This window comes from Dendrobates tinctorius, unplaced genomic scaffold, assembly GCF_039654945.1.
Source record: "Dendrobates tinctorius isolate UK_male_01 unplaced genomic scaffold, ASM3965494v1 ptg000171l, whole genome shotgun sequence".
Taxonomy (NCBI): Eukaryota; Metazoa; Chordata; class Amphibia; order Anura; family Dendrobatidae; genus Dendrobates; species Dendrobates tinctorius.
In genome coordinates, this window is record NW_027361838.1 from 7541950 (window position 1) to 7568779 (window position 26830).

The following is a 26830-nucleotide window of genomic DNA, read 5'->3' on the forward strand; positions in this document are numbered from 1 at the left end:
CCGTTTTCCCAGATCCTCAGCTTGGGTCACACATGTACTTTGATTATATATTGAACTGACTTTATTTGTCAACATCGTCAATCTTAGTGTCATTCCGTTTATTCTATTGTGTGAAATATAGCGTGGCACTACTGCAGGGTGCACAAGTAGGTTACCCAAACCAAAGAGCAATAATGAAAATAACTTGGCACTCAACTTATAGCATTCATGAAAATAGAAAAGGATTTTATTTGTGCAGTCTGCAAAACGTTTCGGCCTACATGGCCTTCATCAGTCTGCTCGCTTGTTTTACATGAGTGTGTCAGTACAGCAGGACCTAATGAGGTACTGGTGTTTAGTAGACGTTGGCATGGGTCCGGACACAGTTTCCACTGCTTGTCACAGTTTCCACTGCTATGTGACAAGCAGTGGAAACTGCGTCCGGACCCATGCCCACTTCTACTAACCATCAGTGCCTCATTAGGACCTGCTGTACTGACACACTCATGTAAAACAAGTGAGCAGACTGATGAAGGCCATGTAGGCCGAAACGTTTTGCAGACTGCAGAAATAAAATTCTTTTCTATTTTCATGAACGCTATAAGTCGAGTGCCAAGTTATTTTCATTATTCCGTTTATTCTATTGGCACCGGTAGCTAATATCATCTACCATATGTCATGGTTAGGACATGGTTAATGTCCTGTTCTCACAGGGTTAACTTTTGCCGGCCTCTCTTTGGATCTGGGAGGGGTATTTATACTCACTCCAGACTAGGATTCCCTGTCAGCTATACTGTTATTCTGGCTGATCCCCCTGGTGTGCGTGGATACTGCATTGCTTGTTTGATTCCCGTGTATGACCCGGTCTGTCCCCTCACTCAGTTCTCTGTCTCATGTTTTGGTATTATTGTCTTCCCCGGTTCTGATCTCCTGGCATGGCTATTATTACTCCGTTAGTTTGTCCCTATTGTACCGTCCATTGCCCGTTCTGGTTTTCTGATCTATTGCTACGTCCTGACTATTTGCTCTGTCTAACCCTTTGGTACTGTCCTGCTATCTCGTGCTTTGACCCGGCTTGATTTGGTTTTCGTCCCTGTCTATGCCCCTTGGTAACATGTCCCGTAGTTACCTTTCTAGGAGTTTCCCTGCAGCTCCTAGCTCTGTGGAGCGTAGGTCACGCCCCCAGCAGTCACGTGCTTCAGGTCCTGATAGTCTGAAGCATGCATCGTCACCTCTGCTGCCCCACTCCACAGGTATGTTTGAGCACGGTTTTTGTACTCAGGGCACGCGCACTGGCTAGTGAGCAAGTGCAGTGCGGTGTTCCTGACACCATACTTACATACAGTGCTGGCAAAAAAAATCTTTACACTTGTGTGGAAAAAAAAACCCTTTACATGTAAAACCCATGTCATGATTTCACATCTTAAAAGTGCACACTATGGGGGAGATAGTGAAAAATTGTGTAACAGCAAAACTGGCATATATATATATATATATATATATATATATATATATATATATATATATATATATATATAGTGGGGCAAAAAAGTATTTAGTCAGTCAGCAATAGTGCAAGTTCCACCACTTAAAAAGATGAGAGGCGTCTGTAATTTACATCATAGGTAGACCTCAACTATGGGAGACAAACTGAGAAAAAAAAATCCAGAAAATCACATTGTCTGTTTTTTTTTCCTTTTATTTGCATATTATGGTGGAAAATAAATATTTGGTCAGAAACAAAATTTCATCTCAATACTTTGTGATATATCCTTTGTTGGCAATGACAGAGGTCAAACGTTTTCTGTAAGTCTTCACAAGGTTGCCACACACTGTTGTTGGTATGTTGGCCCATTCCTCCATGCAGATCTCCTCTAGAGCAGTGATGTTTTTGGCTTTTCGCTTGGCAACACGGACTTTCAACTCCCTCCAAAGGTTTTCTATAGGATTGAGATCTGGAGACTGGCTAGGCCACTCCAGGACCTTGAAATGCTTCTTACGAAGCCACTCCTTCGTTGCCCTGGCGGTGTGCTTTGGATCATTGTCATGTTGAAAGACCCAGCCACGTTTCATCATCAATGCCCTTGCTGATGGAAGGAGGTTTGCACTCAAAATCTCGCGATACATGGCCCCATTCATTCTTTCATGTACCCGGATCAGTCGTCCTGGCCCCTTTGCAGAGAAACAGCCCCAAAGCATGATGTTTCCACCACCATGCTTTACAGTAGGTATGGTGTTTGATGGATGCAACTCAGTATTCTTTTTCCTCCAAACACGACAAGTTGTGTTTCTACCAAACAGTTCCAGTTTGGTTTCATCAGACCATAGGACATTCTCCCAAATCTCCTCTGGATCATCCAAATGCTCTCTAGCAAACTTCAGACGGGCCCGGACATGTACAGGCTTAAGCAGTGGGACACGTCTGGCACTGCAGGATCTGAGTCCATGGTGGCATAGTGTGTTACTTATGGTAGGCCTTGTTACATTGGTCCCAGCTCTCTGCAGTTCATTCACTAGGTCCCCCCACGTGGTTCTGGGATTTTTGCTCACCGTTCTTGTGATCATTCTGACCCCATGGGGTGGGATTTTGCGTGGAGCACCAGATCGAGGGAGATTATCAGTGGTCTTGTATGTCTTCCATTTTCTAATTATTGCTCCCACAGTTGATTTCTTCACTCCAAGCTGGTTGGCTATTGCAGATTCAGTCTTCCCAGCCTGGTGCAGGGCTACAATTTTGTTTCTGGTGTCCTTTGACAGCTCTTTGGTCTTCACCATAGTGGAGTTTGGAGTCAGACTGTTTGAGGGTGTGCACAGGTGTCTTTTTATACTGATAACAAGTTTAAACAGGTGCCATTACTACAGGTAATGAGTGGAGGAAAGAGGAGACTCTTAAAGAAGAAGTTACAGGTTTGTGAGAGCCAGAAATCTTGATTGCTTGTTTCTGACCAAATACTTATTTTCCACCATAATATGCAAATAAAAGGAAAAAAAAACAGACAATGTGATTTTCTGGATTTTTTTTTTCTCAGTTTGTCTCCCATAGTTGAGGTCTACCTATGATGTAAATTACAGACGCCTCTCATCTTTTTAAGTGGTGGAACTTGCACTATTGCTGACTGACTAAATACTTTTTTGCCCCACTGTATATATACAGTACAGACCAAAAGTTTGAACACACCTTCTCATTCAAAGAGTTTTCTTTATTTTCATGACTATGAAAATTGTAGATTCACTCTGAAGGTATCAAAACTATGAATTAACACATGTGGAATTATATAATTGACAAAAAACGAGTGAAGCAACTGAAAATATGTCTTAAGGCCCCGTCACACACAGCGATCTCGCTAGCGAGCTCGCTGATTTTGTGACACATCAGTGATCTCGCCAGCGAGATCGCTGTGTGTGACGGGGATCAGCGACCGGCCCCCTGATGGGTATCGCTGATCATGCAGCATCGGCCAGGGCCGTTTTTCGATCGCTGGTCTCCCGCTGGCCAGCGAGCATCGCTGCATGAAGCAGCGAGACCAGAGATCAGCGACGCAAGTTTCTAATGTAAACAGCGGGTATCCAGGAGCCGCAGCTCCTGGATACCCGCTGTTTACCTTGGAAACCGGCGTACACGCTGGTTTCCAAGGTAAACAGCGGGTATCCAGGAGTCGTGCGGCTCCTAGATACCCGATGTTTACCTTGGAAACCAGCATGTACGCCAGTTTCCAAGGTAAACAGCGGGTAGCCAGGAGCCACGGCTCCTGGATACCCGACGTTTACATTAGAAACCAGAGTCCAGCGTCGCTGGTCCTGATCGCTGAGGCTGTCTAACGATGTCCCAGCGATCCCATCATGTCAGATCGTAGGTGGGATCGCTGGGACATCGTTATGTGTAACGGGGGCTTTATATTCTAAGTTCTTCAAAGTAGCCACCTTTTGCTTTGATTACTGCTTTGCACACTCTTGGCATTCTCTTGATGAGGTCCAAGAGATAGTCACCAGAAATGGTCTTCCAATAGTCTTGAAGGAGTTCCCAGAGATGCTTAGCACTTGTTGGCCCTTTTGCCTTCACTCTGCGGTCCAGCTCACCCCAAACCATCTCGATTGGGTTCAGGTCTGGTGACTGTGGAGGCCAGGTCATCTGGCGTAGCACCCCATCACTCTTTCTTGGTCAAATAGCCCTTACACAGCCTGGAGGTGTGTTTGGGGTCATTGTCCTGTTGAAAAATAAATGATGGTCCAACTAAACGCAAACCGGATGGAATAGCATGCCGCTGCAAGATGCTGTGGTAGCCATGCTGGTTAAGTATGCCTTCAATTTTGAATAAATCCCCAACAGTATCACCAGCAAAGCACCCCCACACCATCACCCCTCCTCCTCCATGCTTCACGGTGGGAACCAGGCATGTAGAGTCCATCCGTTCACCTTTTCTGCGTCGCACAAAGACACGGTGGTTGGAACCAAAGATCTCAAATTTGGACTCACCAGACCAAAGCACAGATTTCCACTGGTCTAATGTCCATTCCTTGTGTTCTTTAGCCCAAACAAGTTTCATCTGCTTGTTGCCTGTCCATAGCAGTGGTTTCCTAGCAGCTATTTTACCATAAAGGCCTGCTGCACAAAGTCTCCTCTTAACAGTTGTTGTAGAGAGGTGTCTGCTGCTAGAACGCTGTGTGGCATTGACCTGGTCTCTAATCTGAGCTACTGGTAGCCTGCGATTTCTGAGGCTGGTGACTCGGATGAACTTTTCCTCTGCAGCAGAGGTGACTCTTGGTCTTCCTTTCCTGGGGCGGTCCTCATGTGAGAGTTTCTTTGTAGCACTTGATGGTTTTTGACACTGCACTTGGGGACACTTTTAAAGTTTTCCCAATTTTTCGGACTAACTGACCTTCATTTCTTAACGTAATGATGGCCACTCGTTTTTCTTTACTTAGCTGCTTTTTTTCTTGCAATAATAGAAATTCTAACAGTCTATTCAGTAGGACTATCAGCTGTGTATCCACCAGACTTCTGCACAACACAACTGATGGTCCTAACCCCATTTATAAGGCAAGAAATCCCACTTATTAAACCTGACAGGGCACACCTGTGAAGTGATAAACACCTATTGAAGCTCATCAAGAGAATGCCAAGAGTGTGCAAAGCAGTATTCAAAGCAAATGTTGGCTATTTTGAAGAACCTAGAATATAAAACATACAGTATTTTCAGTTGTTTCACACTTTTTTGTTAATTATATAATTCCACGTGTTAATTCATAGTTGCCTTTGATGCCTTCAGAGTGAATCTACAATTTTCATAGTCATGAAAATAAAGAAAACTCTTTGAATGAGGTGTGTCCAAACTTTTGGTCTGCACTGTATAATCTGAAGAGCCAGGCATAGTAACTAACTGTGGTTAGTTATAGCAAATTATAATGACTATATTGCACATAAAAACATTTCACATCATATATTCAACACTACAGGTTTGCAACAAAAATTAACTAAACGATTGCCCAAGTATTGATAGTATTTTATTTTTGTCTCATTCAAGAGCCTTTTGATAAACAACAATTTTGATTTTTTTCATTTCTGTGCAAAGATGAACAGATTTTTGGCAGTTCCAACTCTTGAACAGGCCACGTAAAGTTGACCATGAGAAAAGCATGGAGATTGCAAATCGATCCCTACTACTTTCAAGGACTGTCCCTGAGCCTTGTTAGTGGACATTGCAAAGGCCAGTCGAAGTGGAAACTGCAGGCGTTTAAAATCAAACGGCAAATCAGATGGAATGAGTGGAATTCTTGGAATGAAAATGGCACATCCTGTTGCTGAGCTGTGTATCTAATCCTATCCTGTGTGATAGTCTGCTGAGCCATGTATCTAATCCTATCCTGTGTGATACTGTCTGCTGAGCCGTGTATCTAATCCTCTCCTGTGTGACACTGTCTGCTGAGCTGTGTATCTAATCCTATCCTGTGTGATACTGACTGCTGAGCCGTGTATCTAATCCTCTCCTGTGTGACACTGTCTGCTGAGCTGTGTATCTAATCCTATCCTGTGTGTTACTGTCTGCAGAGCCATGTATCTAATCCTATCCTGTGTTACTGACTGGTAAGCTGTGTATCTAATCCTATCCTGTGTGATACTGTCTGCAGAGCTGCGTATCTTATCCTATCCTGTGTGATACTGGGCTGTGTATGTAATTCTATCCTGTGTGTGCTACAGTCTGCTGAGCCATGTATCTAATCCTATTCTGTGTGATAGTATGCTGAGCTGTGTATCTAATCCTATCCTGTGTGATAGTCTGCTGAGCTGTGTATCTAATCCTATCCTGTGATACTGAGCTGTGTATCTAATCCTATCCTGTGTGATACTGAGCTGTGTATCTAATCCTATCCTGTGTAAGTCTGCTGAGCTGTGTATCTAATCCTCTCCTGTGTGATACTGTCTGCTGAGTCGTGTATCTAATCCTATCCTGTGTGATACTGACTGCTGAGCCGTGTATCTAATCCTATCCTGTGTGATACTGGGCTCCCCCTGCAGTCTGTGTCAGAGGGTGGTCGGTGTTGGCACAGCTCAGCTTTTTTTAAACAGCTCTGGTGAAATGAAAGATGCTTAGTGATTGGTTGCTATGTAGAGTAGGCATGGCTGATACACACACATACACACACACACTCATTTTTATATATATATATATATATATATCAATCAAGAAAGAAGGATTTTCCTAAGCCTATGTAAGGCAGCCAGGGTGGGAGTCGTGGCAACGGGCTATACAGTTCCCAAACTATGGCAAACACACAGATAAAACACAATGTCCCTTTTGCTGCATGTGCAGCGTGCGCAGCAGAACACTTACAGTTACCGTCAGAGTTCCTTCTAGTTCTGGCACCATGGCTCTGTTTCCAAGTTTCACATAACTCCTCGGAGTCACAGTCTTTTTCAAACAGTTCAACTTTACTTATAAAAAAGGCAGTAATCACCTTGGCAGCACAATTCACACAGAGCCACGTATCTTGCACTTTCCCTGCCTTCCGGGCAGACTCTATTCTTTCTGTAAGCTCTCTCTTTCCTCCCAGCATTCGCTGCCATACCTCTAGTCAAACTGTGTGGGCAAGGCTGCCTGGGCTTATTCCACTAATCAGGAAATACCTGTCCTATAAGTCTCTGCTCTGTGCTGCTCTGCTCTGCGACCCCTCCCATTTTCTTAACCCCTATGCTGCCTGCATCTCACTAATACTCCTATCTATTCTCTAATGTGCCCCCTCTATTATAACCCCACTATTACTCTATGCTAACTTCTATACCTAACCCTAAACATATACACAGTACATAGCATATACATGACATCACAGTACATAAACAGTACATTTCACATTATTGAACAACAAGGTGCCACATGTAATCATGTGAGCAGTGTCCAGTGGAGAGGAGGCACGTTAGGTTCCCTGCCACCTCCTTACACTCCTCCTTCCTAGAATATGGTCATCCCAGACCATGGTGGCACCTGTGAACTGTAAGACAGTATATATATAAAAACAGCAATAAAATTAATATAGTCTCATTCAAACGTTTCTTGTGGGTCATCCATGACCCTGGTTCCACTCAGCTGGAGCTCCAGAACAGAAGAGTTCAAGCTCTTTTGGTGTGTGTCCGACTGACCCCGGTCCCTTGGCTCCTGGGACGCGTACCAATACGGTGTCAACCAATACAGTTTAGGCCCATGGGCCAGTCCCTTCCTGCTCTGGGTAGCCAAACACAGGAAGTCACTTTAAACACATGGCCTGACAACCAACTTAACAACAGTCCATTTAGTCCATTAAGCAATAGTCCATGTAGTCCTGACCTGGCTCGCTCCTCAAGTCCTCCTGCACAGGTTCTTCCACCTCCCTCCTTGAGGGGAATACGAGCCCACAAACACAAGTGGGCTGCTTTACACAGCGGACAGATCAAGGTAAACACAAGTAAAATTCAGGTCTAATACAGGTACAGTGTAGGGTTAAAACAGTTTGATTCTTAAAGCAGCCGCACACACAGTCCATTTTTAAAGGGTGATTAACCCTTTCAGGGCTTCGGTCCCATAATTCAGCAGGGGGTACGCAAACGTACGCATATACCACTTGGATGGGGGGAAGCAAAAGTCCTCATGCTGTCCAGGGCTTCCTGCCCTTTTGTAGACGAGGAACAGTCTCACATGTTTAGTGCAACTGGCACAACCAGTCCAATTAAAGGGGCTGCCTTCACTCCTTACTCTCCTTGCGACCTGAATATTGGCCGCATTCTGGCCCTGAATTATGGTAAACGTATGGCCCGAAGACCCGCTGGATGAGGACTCTCCACTGTTCCTCCTACTCCTTGCCTCCATCAGCAGCTGACTCAGGGCACCTGGAGCCTCCTGCTCCCGTAGCTTGACTGCACCCACTGATCCTCTAAGGGCGCCTCTGCCCACTGGCGTTCTGTGGGAGCTGTGGCTATTACAGGCGACCACCAATCATGCTGCGCCTCCCGTCTCTCCTCAATGCCAACAACCACAATGACCACCACAGCATACGGTCCCTGGGGTCCTTCCTCTCGCACAAAGGTCACCTTTTGCAAGGGATCACTGTGTGTAATAGACCCGACATTCACATACACTTTGTCCTGGGTCCCGTCCTCCTGTATGAATCCATACCCTCAGGTATGGTTAAAATATCTCAGCAGGCCGCGGGTCATCCGATCGAACATGGCTCCTCCACTGGGACCCTGCAATTCCTTTACAATTCAGCACACCCGCCGCTTCCTCTCCTCAATAATCTTCCTCACCCACCGAGCCTCACTCTAGGGACACGGGTCACGTCTGGGTACCCATTGTGGGGAGATGTGTGGACCAGAGAAGGTGCTTGGGCAGGAGTAGGCATAGGGACTTTGGTGAGGGCCAATGCTACACTCACTGAGGTGGCAGCCAGCTGCGACAGTCCTCCACTGTGGTCGCGCGAACTTGGAATCATGGCCGCGATGGTCCCTCTCTCCACAGCTTCCGGTTTCTCTATGGCCCTCTCTGGCTCCTCTGCGGTGTACCCGCTCTCGGCAATCTCCTTCCCCCAGTACCTTCCCTTCTGGTCAGGTAACTCACTGGATAATGGTGTCGCTCTTGCCCATCTTGCTCTTCTGGGCTCCACCTGTTCATGACTGGAGTTACTTCAGGCTGCCCCACCCATTCCTTCAGATTCTGCTGCAGGGGTCAGGGCTTCTTCTTCGGACGCGCCCATCTCAGGTGGACATCAGTCACTATGGGACGTTGCCTCGGCTCAGGCCACTGCTTACATTTTCGTGCGTTTTTTATTTAGGATTCCCACGGTGGGCGGCACCACTCTCAACTTTCACACCACTGACCGCCATCTTTATGTCAGTGTTCGGCGCCATCTTTAACTCTCTAATGGTCGCCATCTTTGCTGTATTCAAAGCTCATCCGTTCTTTACACATAAGGCATCGTAATCCTGCCTACTACGCCAATTCTGTAAGGCAGCCAGGGTGGTAGTCGTTGCAACAGGTTCTACAGTTCACACACCCTGGCGCCCCACAGATAAAACACAATGTCCCTGTATTGCCGATGTGTTTGTACCTTGTTTCTCAGGCATTACTCTGCATGTCTCTGCTTTAACCCTTTGCTACTCGCCCCTAATGAGCTGAATGCTGTTGTCAGTTATCTGTGTGGATGATGCTCAGTTCCCAGCTCCTCTGCATAGCCGTACATGCGTGTGTGGTTCCACTGCACTGCACGACTACCCGCTTGTGCGGTCCCTGGCTGCCGCTGTGGAAAGCTATCCGCGGGTTGCAAGGTCCTCTGCACTGTGCATGACTTACCACATATGTTCAGGCTTGCAGCTCCTACCAGGTGTCCTTTGCAATGCTGATTTGTGTCTGGCTGTGCTTAGGGTGCACGCGACCACAACTTCCTTGCTTTTATGAGGAATGGGGGTGTGCCAGAATTGCTGCTCCAGCCTATCGCTGTGAGGCAGCTGCTATATAAAGTTTCCCTACCCTGTGGGGCATTGCCAGAGCTTCGCCTTACATCTCTGAATCTTGCCATGTCTGTGTGTTCAGCTTCTGCTCTGATTGCGATCAGTTCTGGGAGAGCTGATGCCCTTTGTCCTGTCTTGTTTTTCTGCCTGCTCTGGGGGCAGAATACCCAGATCACCTTTCCTGGAGGCTGCATATCCAGGCCTGTTCCTGTTGTGTCGTTTCCTGAATCCTTGATCTTGGATCTGTTCCTGTACCTGACCCGGTCTGAACTGTGTCCTCTGTGCTATGTTCCTGAAGTCCTTCTGTGTCTTGAACCCTGTACCCAGTGACTGTGACTCTTCGCTAACTGACTTTCTGTGATCTAACCTGGGTTCATCTTGGAAGTAGGCGTCAGGTGTGTCTGCTGAATTTCTGCTACTCTGTGCTCAGGTTGTTATTCGGTGCAATCCCTGGCCTCTTGTCCGGAGCCTGATGACCGTTATCAATTAACAAAATTCAAAGTGAATGATCAAAGGAGAACTCTAAATTAAATCTGTTCGTGTGACCACTCTTTGGCTATAAAACAGCATTAAAGCATCAATTCCTTCAGGTACTTGGCAGATTGGTTCTTCCAAATATCTTGGAGAACTAACCACAAATCTGTGGATGTAGGTTTTCACGTCCTTCTGTCTTTTCCTGTAATCCCATGAAGATTCAATGATGTTGAGATCAGGACTCTGTGGGGGGCAAATCATCACTTTCAGGACTCATCTCTTTGCTCAATTTTACTCTAGAGATAGATCTTAATGACAGTTGCTGTATGACTGAGTTTGCTATCCTGCGGCAGAAAAAAATTTGAGCCAATCAAATGCATCCCTGATGGCAATGTATGATATAAAAGTATCTGTATTTTTAGTGTATCATAATGAATTGATAATTAACAGTAAACATGTTTTATTGCTTTTGTCAACATTAATTTGATACTAATGCAGAAATAAGTCATTCATGGCAGTACTCAGCTCTTTATAGAGTGTATTCAGGTTTATTGCCAGTTGTGAGCTGGTCATTTTGATCCTTCAAAATTTTTATTGAACATACTCCATTCAAGCTCATAACAATAAGAACATAAATTAAGAAAAGTATAACAGCTGGATTTGTGCCAACATTTTGGTCTATTTATACCTTTGGTATTAATGTATCTGTGCAGCCAGTGTTTAGTGCAAAGTAGGTACCTGGAGAACACAAAATCTTACAGATTACATATCCTAGAGTAATTCTTTAAATCCCTGAAAAATTGGTTTCAGCTGTGCCCCTAACATAACTATGGACATCATTGTCTATCTAAAATGCCGGCAAAAAAAGGGACATTTGATGGAAAAAGATGAAACAATATCCAAATCAGTTCTTTTGATTGGTGGCACACTCACTACCAAGATTTCACTTCTAATTTTACTTTCCAGTGTCCATCTGCCATTGCCAGTTACAGGTTTTCAAATTGACCTTACCAGGTTAGGTAATTTAATCACTAATACTTATTCCTGATTTCACTACCTGACTCGGCATGTCAGTACTACCTTTTCTGTCTTACCCTTGGATTGCTACATGTTAATAACCCTGGACTAATTTGACCCTCAGTTTGACAGTTGTACTTGTTTCTGATTCTGCTCCCCTGATTACGACCCCAGCTATCCTGCTGACTACGTCCTTTAACACATATTTTGCACTTGCTCCTTTGGCTTTGGCCAGACTTCACAACTATCCTTCTGACAACTCGCTTCACCAGTGACTGTGGATCCAACCCAATGGCATTCACACCATAGGTTAGATTGTTTTAAAGGGATGAAAGGGTGAAGGCCTAAATGTTCTCTAAGATTTGTGAAGTAATGCAGCTTGTGCCAAGACTGTGGAGTTACCAGAGCATCACAAGCAATCCCTCCATAAAAGAATGCTTATCAGCTATAACATGAAAAGAAGGGTAACATATATTTGACTGCTTTGCTGAATATTATTTCATTGAATTAAATGTCCAGTTAATGGATGTCAATATATAGCTTACAGTGTGTAATTCATTTTTTACTTACATCTTTTTATTTACCGTAAATAAAACAGTAGAAGGAGGAGGATGCTTGGAATGTAGCATAAAATGGAATAAAAAGTATCATAATTCTGTATGTTTTTACAGGGGAAATATGAAATACCTGTTTGCATTGATGATATATCTACTGTGTTTAAAACACCAGCAAAGTGCACCAACATCAACAGATTTAGAGGACAAGTCTCTCAGCAAGAAAATTAAAGGTAATAGAATTGTTCTAACTCTACAGCTATCAATATAAATGTTCAAATTTTGGTTGTTAGTTGACCAGCAAGTTGCATCAGATATAACAATCATTCTAGCCTCCAAACAATTTCCCCAGTGCTCCTCTTCTTGTCTTCCAATACAGTGTACACTGAGCAGGCAGTACACCAGTAAACATGCATATTTTTATTAAATTATAGATCAGATCTTATAAGCTGTAGGAAATGGAAACAGAAATCATACTGAAAAACGATATAACATCAATAAGCTATATTGTTTGTAACCACAATTTCTCTTTGTCTTTTTTCATGCAGCACTTTCCAAAGTTGGTGAGGAGTATGTGGTACAAGAGATAAGGAAAGCCTTAATGGGTGTAAAACAAATGAAGAAGCTTATGGAAAAAAATGAGGAAAAACATGAAAATATTCTGAACTCTCTTAAGAAAACTAAAGAAGAAAACCAGGTAAAGAACATTATATAAGTTTCCTACATTTACAATATATTGGAAAACATACAGTATTACTTTGTGCATATATTGTAAGGAAGCAAAGTGGGAAATTGTGCAAGTCGGTACAATTATTGCTAGAATAATCTGTTGAGGGATGTGAACATGGCATCACAAAAGCACCCCATAAAATGAACTTAATCCACAGCAATGTAAAAATGATATTGCTGTGCACATGTTCTATTTTGTGCCATGATCTTTAATCAGTTCAGGGTTCACAAAGCCTAAAGTGTGTGGGATTGTTACCCACTTGCATGCACGGTAACACATTAACCGTTTCCGTTTAAATATCCAGGCTGGTTTATTGGTACGTCATAAACAATGCCACAAGCAGAGGAAAATAAATGGCCTTTCAGTGCAGGCAAAACAAAGTAAACAGTTCCAATAAAGTCACTTAGTCTCTTTAGAGACAGTCCAGGTCATACAGGCTGGATAGCATCCAGTATACCGGCTTAGTCTGGAGACATCACACTTTTGGTCTTCTTACCTCCACACACAGAACAGGTGTCAAATATATAGACTCCATTTTAACATGTGAACCACACCCAGAGGTGGGGTACGTTGGCAGGCAGACCAGCCCATCTCTTAGTGTGCCTGTAAAGCCGACCCAGAAGCACAAAACAAGACTCTTAGTACAATGTTCACTAGAGCATTACTCCAGGTTTACATCACAGAGGACAACCACCTCCATGATACATACCTCCCATCAACTGTGTCCGGTAGCCACCTTACAAGTGGTAAAAAGTAAAGTAGCAAGATGCTTCAATCTTTGGGCAGCATTCACTAAGAAGCCGTCTGCTTGCTATTCTTGAAAGTATAGAGGAAAAGAAACTGGTAGTTGTGCAGCCAGTAGAACGATGGCAAAGTTGCTTTAGGGAAAAAATTTCTGACGTTTTCCTGGAGCCACCTCATCTTGGAAAACTTGACTGTTGCTCTTGTGTCTAAAACACGCTGTGTGCACATACCCTTAGAGGAGAGTAAAACTGGCCTTAGACATCAGACTAAAAGTGTCCAGATGATCTTTTTTTAATTCCAGTTCAAAGTAGCATCATGGTAGGTAATGAGTTTGACACAGTGAATTAAAATGAGACCAATTATTTTTTTTCTTTGCAAAAAATTCAAAAATTGTAGCTGCATTGAACAGCTGATCATCCTCTAGTTGATTTCGATGAAGAAAGCCTTATCTGGCCAGAGATTTCCATTTCACTAGCCACTGCAGGGAAAATGATATGGTGGGCTGCAAGAGGATTGAAAATCCACATGCCATTACAAAAAAGAACCTATGCTACCGGAATCCCACTGCTATGTTCTGATCTGTCGAGGACTGATATATCCTTTGTTGAATGCTAGGAGTTACTGATAAACCTGTTGCAGTTGAGTTACCCAATACCCAAGTAATCTTCTCACTTTACAAATGGCAATAATGCATCATGGTATATGGTTATATGGGTGGTATTGGGTCTGTGCCATAAGTGCAGCCATGTCTTCAGGTTGAGATGCAGAAAAGACAGAGGGACTGAGTGTGATGACTGATGCATGATGAGCAGTGGAGACTGATGCCTGAGTGTAGGGACTAATACATGTTAGCTGTGTGAACAGGCTGCAAGAGTGCACAAGGCTGGCAAATAATCTACAGCAATGCACTGCTGACAGAGAAAGGGGACAAATGGAAGGACTGTGCCGTGCACTTAAAGAGTATGCTATACTGCATTGTGACTTACGCAGAGACTTTGCCAGAGCAAAACAGGGGCTGAAGCCCACCATTGCTGTAAATATCAACTGCCTACCATATTTGTTGTCAAGTCATTGCCTCTTCTAAGATTGTTGAAACCTCCAAGTTAGTTGCTTCAAGTGAGACTCTCTATCCATCGAGTGTGTTGCCTCTTCCAAGAATTAGGATGGATTGAACTGTCTCCTGTATGTGCAGTTTTATCTAAAGCCAAAGCCAAGAGTTGCTTCAAATCGTCAAAACGTCTTAGGGTAGGTGCACATGATCAGGAATGGCTCAGTACTTGCTCAGGATTTGACACAGGTGAAATCTGCACCAAATCTGCATATGAGGTCACTGGTAAATCACCTGCGCTTTTGATGCATTTTTTACATGCATTTTTGTTGCGTTTTTTGGCATGCGTTTTTTATGCAGTTTTTCATTGCATGCATTTTTTTGACACTTGAAATAAGGCTAATTGAAAGTTGGCTTCTGGGAATGAAAAAAAAGGGATTTCCTGTTTGCAGATATATTGGGGTATGTTCCCATGGTCAGTAAATGCTGCGGGTTGGACGCTGCGTACATCTGCAGCGTCCAGATATTACAGCATAGTGGATGGGATTTCAAGAAATACCAGGCCCACTATGTGTGCTCAATAGGAAAAAGCAATTAGTTCCAGCTGCGTGTAAAAAATTTCTTCTTTATTTCAACATTAAAAATATGTCATCTTCATAGTATATGCCATACACACGGACACGGCAACGCGTTTCGATCTGTAAGATCTTTGTCAGAGCCATGGCTCTGACAAAGATCTTACAGATCGAAACGCGTTGCCGTGTCCGTGTGTATGGCATATACTATGAAGATGACATATTTTTAATGTTGAAATAAAGAAGAAATTTTTTACACGCAGCTGGAACTAATTGCTTTTTCCTATTGATTACACGTCAGTCCAGACGGAGCTCCGAGGTCTGCGGTGAACACTTGGTGAGCTGGCTTTTGTTTGTTTCCACTATGTGTGCACCGATGACCGCGGCTCACCTGCAGAGACGGACATGCGTCGCATCTTTCCAGACTGCAGCATGTCAATTTATGTAGTGGAGACGCTCAGTCTCCGCTGCGTAAATTACCCATAGAATTTCATTAGATGCAGTAAAACTGCATTATCTTCCTATTCACATGTGTATTAAGTGCGGGAACGCAGCTTGCTACACATGTGTACTAATTTACATAATGGTGAATCTTGTGACACAGCCAGAAGTAAACGACACAGGAAGTGGAGGAAAGCACAGAGAGAGGACCCCTCCTTATTTAATAATGATTAAAAAAAAATAGCATGAGGTCCCCCTATGTTTGTTAACCAGCCAGACTAAAGCAGACTACTGGGACTGGTATTTCAGACTGGTAAGGATCCAATATCCACGAACCTTACAAGCCTCATAATACCAGGCCGCAGCAGTCTGCTTACCTTGGATGGTTAGCAAAAATAGTGGGACCCCCTACAAAAAAATAGCATGGGTTCCCCCTATTTTTGTTAACCAGCCAAGTAAAAAGCAGGCAGCTGCGGCCTGGTATTCTCAGGCTGGCGAGGCCCATGGATTTTGGCCCTCAGCAGCCTAAAAATACCAGCCACCCCACAATTGGCACATTCAAAAATTCGCCAATTGTGGCACTTTACCCAGCTCTTCCCATTTGTCCTGTAGCAGAGGCAAGTGGGGTTCATATTTGTGGGGTTGATGTCACCTTTGTATTGTCAGTTGACATCAAGCCCATGGCTTAGTAATGGAGGCATCTATAAGACGTCTATCCATTACTAATCCTATAGTAACATGGTATTTAAAGACACAGCCAGAATTAAGTCTTTCTCCTTGGCTTCATTGGGGGACACAGGACCATGGGTGTTATGCTGCTGCCACTAGGAGCACACTAAGCAAATACACAAAGAAATTAACTCCTCCTCCGCAGTATACACCCTCTGCTGGCTTTTCCTGAACCAGTTCTTGCTCAGTGTCTGTAGGAGGCACTTGGGTCAGGCATCAGGTGGGTTTCAGAACTGGCGGCTTTGTCTTGCAAATCTACATTTCTAGTTTTCCACCAGGACAAGGTGGTCTTGAGGACATGTCCGTCCTTCATGCCCAAGGTCGTTTCTTCTTTTCATCTGAATGAGGGCATAGTTTAGCCTTCGTTCTGCCCAGCTCCGGCCCATCGTACTGAGAAAGCTCTCCATACTTTGGATTTGGTGAGGGCACTCAGGAAATACATATCCAGAACAGCGTCTTTCAGCAAATCGGAATCCCTTTTCGTGCTTCCGGAGGGACGCAGAAAGGGTCTACCTGCTTCTAAAGCTACAATAGCCAGATGGATCTGCTCTGCGATCCAAGAGGCTTACTGTGTCAGAAGTCAGCCTATCCCAGCGGGGATTAAGGCACACTCCACTAGGTCAGTGGGGGTTTCCTGGGCCATTCGGCATCAGGCGTCAGCAGAGCAAGTTTGCAAGGCTGTGACTTGGTCCAGCATTCACACGTTTGTTAAGCATTACAACATAAATTCTCAAGCTTCTTCAGATGCAGCCCTTGGCAGGCGAATTCTGTAATTGGCAATATCACATCTGTAGACCATATTTAATGGTTTAATACATGAGGATTCAGCTGTCATGCTGTTTCCTACCAAGGGGCTGCTTTAGGATGTACCATGGTCCTGTGTCCCCCAATGAGGTGAAGGAGAAACAGGGATTTTTGTGTGTACTCACCGTAAAATACTTTTCTCCGAGCCAATAATTGGGGAACACAGCACCCACCCTGTTAGCCTGTTGGCTTGTGGTTGTTCCTTGTTTTTGACATGTTGCATCTTTGTTTGCTATTTATGAGCTCCTACTGCTTTGGCACCGAACTGGTTCAGAAAAGAGCCAGCAGATGGTGTATACTGCGGAGGAGTTCTTTTCTTTGTGTATTTGCTTAGTGTCCTCCTAGTGGCAGCAGCATAACACCCATGGTCCTGTGTCCCCCAATGATTGGCTCGGGAAAAAGGATTTTACGGTGAGTACACACAAAAATCTGTATTAATTGAAATAATGACGCAGACTCCTCGCCTATTCCACTGATGCCCTCATTTCCTGGAAGAGAGTTAAAATAAAAAAGCAACAATATCCTTACCTGTCTGCCGAGAAGATATACATGTGGCATTGTGCCACCATTCAGCCTGACATCCAGACACAGTGGAGCTTGAAGATGATCACCGGAGATAACTCAGTCCCCAGTGGTCACATGCACGGCAGTTCTCACGGTCAGCTGATAACCCCATCGCAAGAACTGCAGTGTACATGAACTTCCGCCTGAAACAAGGTACACCTTTATTTAAATTAGTACACATGCGTAGTATGCTGCGTTCCCACACTTAATGCGCATTTGGCTAAGAAAATAATGTGGTTTTACCGCATCTAATGATAGTGAATGGCTAATTTATGCAGCGAAGAGAGAGCGTCTCTGCTACATAAATAGACATGCTGTGGTCTGGACGCTCCGCATGTGTGTCTCCGCAGGTGAACCAGAGGTGACTCGGCAGGCATAGTAGACATGGGATTTCTTGAAATCCCATCCACTATCCACATCTGGCCGCTGCAGGTTTGACGCTGCGGATGTACGCAGCGTCAAACCAGCAGCATTTACTGACCGTGGGAATATACCCAAAGTCTTTTCTTTACAGGAGTTTTCAGTTTATGATTACAGATATTTCTTACAAAAACTGCATCAATAAACGTAAATGTGGAAACCCACCTTTATACCCCCCCCCAAAAAAAAGCCACGAAAAAGGTGGATTTAAACAAAAGCCAAAAACCATTGCATGTACATGAGACTTGTAAGCGTTTTCGATTCAACATTCCTATGCTTGCTATTTTTAGAGGATCAGTTTATTGCATTGTTAAGGGCAAAATGAGAAGCATGATCAGCAAGATTAGAATGAATTACACACTCAGACAATCTGCTCATCAGGGGTCTAATTTAAGAAAAACAACATCTACTTTTTTGTCATTCAGTACATTATGTCCATGCAGTAAAGGTACTGTCACACTTAGCGATGCACCAGCGATCCCGACCAGCGATATGACGCGGTCAGGATTGCTGGTGAATCGCTAAGTGGTCGCTAGTGAGCTGCCACACAGGCAGATCTCACCAGCGACATAGCAGCGGTCGGGGGTCGTTACTTACCTGTCAGACGAGGCGATCCTGACATCCTCCCGCCCGCGTCCACGTGTCGCTCGTTGGTGCCACAGGAAGCCCAGCAGGAAGCTGACGACGAGAAACGGTCCAGGACGTTCTCGCGCAATCAGCGATAATCAGCAGGGGAGCCGGTCGGAGGTAAGTATCAGTTATAGCGATATCGCTAGAAATATCGCTGCTACGTCACAAAACCAGTGACTTTATAGCGATATTGCTAGCGATATCGCTTTCTGTGACAGGTCCTTAAGTGATGATCCTATTTAGATTTTAAGTTATTTGTAAGTAAATGTCAAAGAAAATGGAGTGTTTATTCACAAGCTGACATTATGATCATGAATGTTCTTCTACCAGGCGGCTCGTGAGTGTTCCAACATGGATTTCTTGGAACAGATTCTTTTAAACTAGATAACACAGTCAACTGCTTTAAACGCGCACAGTTTGATTATTCTTCCAGTGTAGATGAGTAAAGTAAACAAGCGTTATGCAAGAAAATTTATACTGTAATGTAGTTTTAAATAAAACATTAAATTAACTATACTGCCTTGATGATCGACTTCACTTTTTATGCTTCCCGCACAACTGCTGACCAAAGGGATTAGTCTGAAATTAAACAGGACCCCCTGTGTGTCTGTCTGGTGGCCCCAATTTATTCACTTGTATAATGTAAGGAATGAGAAATTTGTACACATTCTATATCACCATTATTGGCTCACATTTCATATTGATGGCTTGTAGTAGTCAAGGCAAAATGTCAACTAGGACACTTTAAAGGAGATATAACATACAATGTGAATACTGGAAAAAAGTCTACAAACAGACAAGAACAGATGTTAGCTTAATGTCAAATTTCCAGTGATTAGTTATTGGATTTAAAGCATTAGTACAAGGGCTTGAGACAGCCCATGCCATAAAATCTGTTTTCTCAACATCCATGGAAAGTTGCCCCCAATTTTTGGACTGGTATACGAGATGTTTTAATGATAGTCTTGTGGGGGCTTAGCTCCAATTTTTGCATGAAAAGCGCTCCTTTTATTTTTCTATTTCTATATACTGTACACATAGACACATATACACTTCAACTTGATAATTGCAAGACAAAGGAAAAATGAAAAATTGTGGAATTATGAAAACCACTTGATCAATAGACATTGATGATGATGATGATGATGATGAAATGGAAGCAATTTTTTCTAAATATCTCCATTTATTCAGTTCCAAGTATGAATGCCACATGCAGAATTACACAAACTTACATGTATTGGCATGCAGTTAATGAGGTTATTAATGGTTGTATGCTATTCCGTCATGCCAAATGCACTTTTGCTGCTGGCAGCTCCATTTACAATTGCCAACTAATGATGTCCCAGATATATTCTATAAGAGACAAGTATGGAGACAATGCAGGCCATGGTAGCAGATTTAGGTCACACAGGCTACTCAGAGTATCAGTGAGCAACATGTGATCTAGTATTGTCGTGTTAAAAAAATAGCTCCTAGGACACTTTACAGAAATGGCTGTACCAGTGGCTCCACCAGTAATGTTGTGTTATTAGTGTACCATATCCATGACCCCCTGTGTTCCCCAATGTCCTCCCAAACTATCAAGATAACCTATGCACAATAAAATTGCATTCACAATCAAATGCTATGCTATTATTCTACTGGAGGCCTACGATCCAACCCATTATTAGTCCACCTATGCCTCTTGGGAAACAGACCACCAGACAACAAGGCTTTAGTTTAACTTAAAGACTAACAGTAAGAGCTCTTAACAATATAAGGACATCACAACAAATAAAGACACTCTACACATACACAATTTGTCATATTTCTGGAGCACACTCTTAAAACAGGATAAGTTATTGATACATAGGCTTACTGTGCCACCTTGGCATAAGATTAGCTGGGATATGTCAAGATCCAGCAACCCTAATTGTATTAAAAATGTAGTGAACTGCACATTTTAATACAACTCTATTCAATATATACAGTAGGCTTATTATTATAGTGGTTTGAAAAAACCACTATATTGTAATCCGAACGCTGCTAACTTATTCTTCTTATTATTATTATTATTAAGTTGATTTCCGCAATTAATGCGGCCCGAACCGCTACACGCACAGACTCCGTTGAGGTGTCGTTTCGAAGCCAGTGTCCATGAGAGGTGTGCTAAGTATTTTTCGTGTCGATCGGATTTGTAGTTTTTGCGCAATTTGCGTTTGAAAATTTTTTTTCCCGTCATTGGAATGCACTGTCTCCAATGCTTTTCAATGGGTAATGGCAAAACGTGCCCTGAGGCGATTGAAATGGCAGTTGAGCTCATTGATATGCGCAGGCAGACCCAGTTACTATGCCAACGCCTACGAACTTCACTTGAACCCCAGCACAAAGCCTCTGCCACATAATATCAGCTCTTAAAGCGAAACCCACAGCACAAATGCAAATCTAGCTTCATCACATGACACATGCCCCTGAGAGAGAATGTGTGCGCCAAAGTGGATTTAAAAGAAGCCCAGTCAGCCAAACTAGCTCTTAAAGGGCCAACGCGCCAAAGTGATTGTTAAAGGGCCAGCGCACCCAAATGAGTCTTAAAGGGCCGACACACCAAATCGGACACTGAGCCACCCCGGCCTCCAAATCGGAGGCTGAGCCACCCCGGCCTCCAAATCGGACAATGAGCCACCCCGGCCTCCAAATCGGAGCCTGATCCACCCCGGCCTCCAAATCGGAGCCTGATCCACCCCGGCCTCCAAATCGGAGCCTGATCCACCCCAGCCTCCAAATCGGAGGCTGATCGACCCCGGCCTCCAAATCGGAGGCTGAGCCACCCCGGCCTCCAAATCGGAGGCTGAGCCACCCCGGCCTCCAAATCGGAGGCTGATCCACCCCGGCCTCCAAATCGGAGGCTGATCCACCCCGGCCTCCAAATCGGAGGCTGATCCACCCCGGCCTCCAAATCGGAGGCTGATCCACCCCGGCCTCCAAATCGGAGGCTGATCGACCCCGGCCTCCAAATCGGAGGCTGATCGACCCCGGCCTCCAAATCGGAGGCTGATCGACCCCGGCCTCCAAATAGGAGCCTGATCCACCCCGGCCTCCAAATCGGAGGCTGATCGACCCAGGCCTCCAAATCGGAGGCTGATCCACCCCGGCCTCCAAATCGGAGGCTGATCCACCCCGGCCTCCAAATCGGAGGCTGAGCCACCCCGGCCTCCAAATCGGAGGCTGAGCCACCCCGGCCTCCAAATCGGAGGCTGAGCCACCCCGGCCTCCAAATCGGAGGCTGAGCCACCCCGGCCTCCAAATCGGAGGCTGAGCCACCCCGGCCTCCAAATCGGAGGCTGAGCCACCCCGGCCTCCAAATCGGAGGCTGAGCCACCCCGGCCTCCAAATCGGAGGCTGAGCCACCCCGGCCTCCAAATCGGAGGCTGAGCCACCCCGGCCTCCAAATCGGAGGCTGAGCCACCCCGGCCTCCAAATAGGAGGCTGAGCCACCCCGGCCTCCAAATAGGAGGCTGAGCCACCCCGGCCTCCAAATAGGAGGCTGAGCCACCCCGGCCTCCAAATCGGAGGCTGAGCCACCCCGGCCTCCAAATTGGAGGCTGAGCGACCCAGCCTCCAAATCTTACACAGAGTGGCCCCGCCCACCAAATCGGACCCTGTGGGGCCCCGCCCACCAAATCGGACCCTGAGAGGCCCCGCCCACCAAATTGGACCCAGAGGGGTCCCGCCCACCAAATTGGACCCAGAGGGGTCCCGCCCACCAAATTGGACCCAGAGGGGTCCCGCCCACCAAATCGGACCCAGAGGGGCTCCGCCCACAAAATCAGACCCAGAGGGGACCCTGCCACAAAATCAGACCCTGAGGGGCCGCGGCCACAAAATCGGACCCTGATGGGCCCCAGTCACAAAATTGGACCCTGATCGGACCCTGAGGGGCCCCAACCACAAAATCGGACCCTGAGGGGACCCAACCACAAAATCGGACCCTGAGAGGCCCCGCCCACCAAATTGGACCCAGAGTGGTCCCGCCCACCAAATTGGACCCAGAGGGGCCCCACCCACAAAATCGGACCCAGTGGGGCCCCTGCCACAAAATCGGACCCTGTGGGGCCGCGGCCACAAAATCAGACCCTGAGGGCCCGCAGCCACAAAATCGGACCCTGAGGGGCCCCAACCACAAAATCGGACCCTGAGGGGACCCAACCACAAAATCGGACCCTGAGGGGCCCCTGACACAAAATCGGACCCTGAGGGGCCTTGTCCACCAAATCGGACCCTGAGGGGCCGCAGCCACAAAATCAGACCCTGAGGGGCCCCAACCCACAAAATCGGACCCTGAGGGGCCCTGTCCACCAAATTGGACCCTGAGGGGCCCTGCCCCCTGCCCACCAAACCGGACCCTGAGGAGCCCTGCCCACCAAATTGGACCCAGAGGGGCTCCGCCCACAAAATTGGACCCTAATGGTCCCCACCCACAAAATTGGAGCGAGAGGCCCCGGCTACAAAATCTGACCCTGAGGGATCCCATCCACCATTTCAAGTCCTGAGGAGCCCAGGCCACCAAATCAGACCCTGAGGCCAAAGTGGCCCCTGAGAGGCACCCACAGTTAAAACGAATCCTGAGTTGAAAGTCTTGCAGGGGCAGCAGGCAAGTCTCTCTTAAAGGGGCAGACCGGGCACCATTTCAAACCACTATCTGTACTTCCTTCAGGAAATACACATCTAGTATTAATGTTGTAATCCGAATGCTGCTAACTTATTCTTATTATTCAGTTGATTTCCGCAATTAATGCGGCCCGAACCGCTACAAGCACAGACTCCATTGAGGTTTTGTTTCAAAGCCAGCGTCCACAAGAGGTGTGCTAAGTATTTTTCGTGTCAGTCGGATTTGTAGTTTTTGCGCAATTTGCGTTTGAAATTTTTTTTTTCCCGTCATTGGAATGCACTGTCTCAATGCTTTTCAATGGTAAGGTAAAACATGCGCCCTGAGGCGATTCAAATGGCTCATTGATATGCACAGGCAGACGCAGTTACTATGCCAACGCCTATGAACATCACATGACCTCTCCAGGACACAGTTTCTGGCAGATAATATAAGCTCTTAAAGAGAAACCCACAGCACAAATGCAAATCTAGCTTCATCACATGATGCATGCCCTTGAGAGAGAATGTGCGCCAAAGTGGATTTAGAAGCCCAGTGAGCCAAACTAGCTCTTAAAGGGCCGACACGCCTAAGTGATTCTTAAAGGGCCGGCGCACCAAAATGAGTCTTAAAGGGCCTGGGCGCCAAATCGAAAGCTGAGTGACCCCAGGCTCCAAATCGGAGGCTGATCTACCCTGGCCTACAAAAAGGAGGCTGAGCCACCCTGGCCTCCAAATCGGACCCAGAGTGGCCCCGCCCACCAAATCGGACCCTGAGGGGCACCACCCACAAAATCGGACCCTGAGGGGCCCTGGCCACAAAATTGGACCCTGAGGGGACCACCCACAAAATCAGACCCTGAGGGACCCCCCGCCCACCAAATTGGACCCTGAGGGGCCCTGCCCACCAAATTGGACCCTGAGGGGTCCCGCCCACCAAATCGGACCCTGAGGGGCCCCGCTACCCAAATCGGACCCTAAGGGGCCCTGCCCACCAAATCAGACCCTGAGGGGCCCCACAGGCCAAAGTGACCCCTGAGAGGCACCCACAGTTAAAACGGATAGTGAGTTGAAAGTCTTGCAGATGCAGCAGGCAAGTCTCTCTTAAAGGGGCAGCCCGGGCACCATTTCAAACCACTATCTGTACTTCCTTCAGGAAATACACATCTAGTGTTAATTTTGTTATCTTTATTCAGTTGATTTCCGCAATTAATGCGGCCCGAACCGCTACACGCACAGACGCCATTGAGGTGTCGTTTCGAAGCCACCGTCCACTAGAGGTGTGCTAAGTATTTTTCGTGTCAATCGGATTTGTAGCTTTTGAGCAATTTGCATTTGAAACATTTTTTTCTCGTCATTGGAATGCATTGTCTCAATGCATTTCAATGGGAAAATTTTGCCATATTAAGACATGGGGCAGCTTCATCACATGACGCATGCCCCTGAGAGAAAATGTGCACCAAAGTGGATTTAGAAGCCCAGTGAGCCAAACTGGCTCTTAAAGGGCCGACGCACCAAAGTGATTCTTAAAGGGCCGGCGCGCCAAATCGAAAGCTTAGTGACCCCAGGCTCCAAATCGGAGGCTGATTGAACCCAGCATCAAAATCGGAGTCTGAGCCACCCTGGCCTCCAAATCAGAGGCTGAGCCACCACTGCCTCCAAATCGGAGGCTGAGCCACTCCGGCCTCCAAATCAGGCTGATCGACCCCTGCCTCCAAATCGGAGGCTGATCGACCCCGGCCTCCAAATCGGAGGCTGATCCACCCCGGCCTCCAAATCGGAGGCTGATCCACCCCGGCCTCCAAATCGGAGGCTGATCCACCCGGGCCTCCAAATCGGAGGCTGATCCACCCGGGCCTCCAAATCGGAGGCTGATCCACCCCGGCCTCCAAATCGGAGGCTGAGCCACCCCGGCCTCCAAATCGGAGGCTGAGCCACCCCGGCCTCCAAATCGGAGGCTGAGCCACCCCGGCCTCCAAATCGGAGGCTGAGCCACCCCGGCCTCCAAATCGGAGGCTGATCGACCCCGGCCTCCAAATCGGAGGCTGAGCCACCCCGACCTCCAAATCGGAGGCTGAGCCACCCCGACCTCCAAATCGGAGGCTGAGCCACCCCGGGCTCCAAATCGGACCCCAAGGGGACCCGCCCACCAAATCAGACCCTGAGTAGCCCCGCCCACCAAATCGGACCCAGAGTGGCCCCACGCACCAAATCGGACCCAGAGTAGCCCCACCCACAAAATCGGACCCTGAGGGGCCCCACCCACAAAATCGGACCCTGAGGGGCCCCACCCACAAAATCGGACCCTGAGGGGATCCGGCCACAAAATCAGACCCTGAGGGGCCCCAGCCACAAAATCGAACCCTGAGGGGCCCCACTCACAAAATCGGACCCTGAGGGGCCACACCCACAAAATCGGACCTTGAGGGGCCACACCCACAAAATCGGAGCCTCAGGGATCCCCGCCAACAATTCAAGCCCTGAGGAGCCCAGGCCAAGGAATCAGATCCTGAGGGGCCCCACCCACCAAATCAGACCCTGAGGCCAAAGTGGCCCCTGAGAGGCTCTCACAGTTAAAACGGATTCTGAGTTGAAAGTCTTGCCGGGGCAGCCCGAGCACTATTTCAAACCACTATCTGTACTTCCTTCAGGAAATACACATCTAGTTATAGTGGTTTGAAAAGACCACTATATTGTAATCCGAACGCTGCTAACTTATTCTTCTTATTATTATTAAGTTGATTTCCGCAATTAATGCGGCCCGAACCGCTACATGCACAAACTCCGTTGAGGTGTCGTTTCGAAGCCAGCGTCCATGAGAGGTGTGCTAAGTATTTTTCGTGTCGATCGGATTTGTAGTTTTTGAGCAATTTGCGTTTGAAAATTTTTTTTCCCATCATTGGAATGCACTGTCTCCAATGCTTTTCAATGGGAAATGGCAAAACATGCCCTGAGGCGATTGAAATAGCAGTTAAGCTCATTGATATGCGCAGGCAGACCCAGTTACTATGCCAATGCCTACGAACGTCACATGACGCCCCGAGGACAGAACTTCTGCCACATAATATCAGCTCTTAAAGCGAAACCCACAGCACTAATGCAAATCTAGCTTCATCACATGACACATGCCCCTGAGAGAGAATGTGCGCCAAAGTGGATTTAGAAGAAGCCCAGTGAGCCAAACTAGCTCTTAAAGGGCCGACGCGCCAAAGTGATTGTTAAAGGGCCGACACGCCAAAGTGATTGTTAAAGGGCCGGCGCATCGAAATGAGTCTTAAAGGGCCGACACGCCAAATCGAAAGCTGATGACCACAGGATTCAAATGGGAGGCTGATCGACTCCCCCGGCCTCCAAATCGGAGGCTGATCGACCCCGGCCTCCAAATCGGAGGCTGATCGACCCCGGCCTCCAAATCAGAGGCTGAGCCACCCCGACCTCCAAATCAGAGGCTGAGCCACCCCGACCTCCAAATCAGAGGCTGAGCCACCCCGACCTCCAAATCGGAGGCTGAGCCACCCCGGGCTC

General features: G+C 46.5%; 1 protein-coding gene across 1 annotated transcript in view; it reads left to right on the forward strand.

Moving 5' to 3' along the window:
• The window catches only part of CLUL1 (clusterin like 1), a 119794-nt gene that overhangs the window by 7918 nt on the left and 85046 nt on the right, over positions 1–26830 (forward strand). Inside the window, exons 2-3 of the mRNA XM_073550868.1 lie at positions 12115–12230; positions 12546–12694. Coding sequence (XP_073406969.1) covers positions 12115–12230; positions 12546–12694 — 265 coding nt within the window. The remainder of the gene's footprint in view (positions 1–12114; positions 12231–12545; positions 12695–26830) is intronic.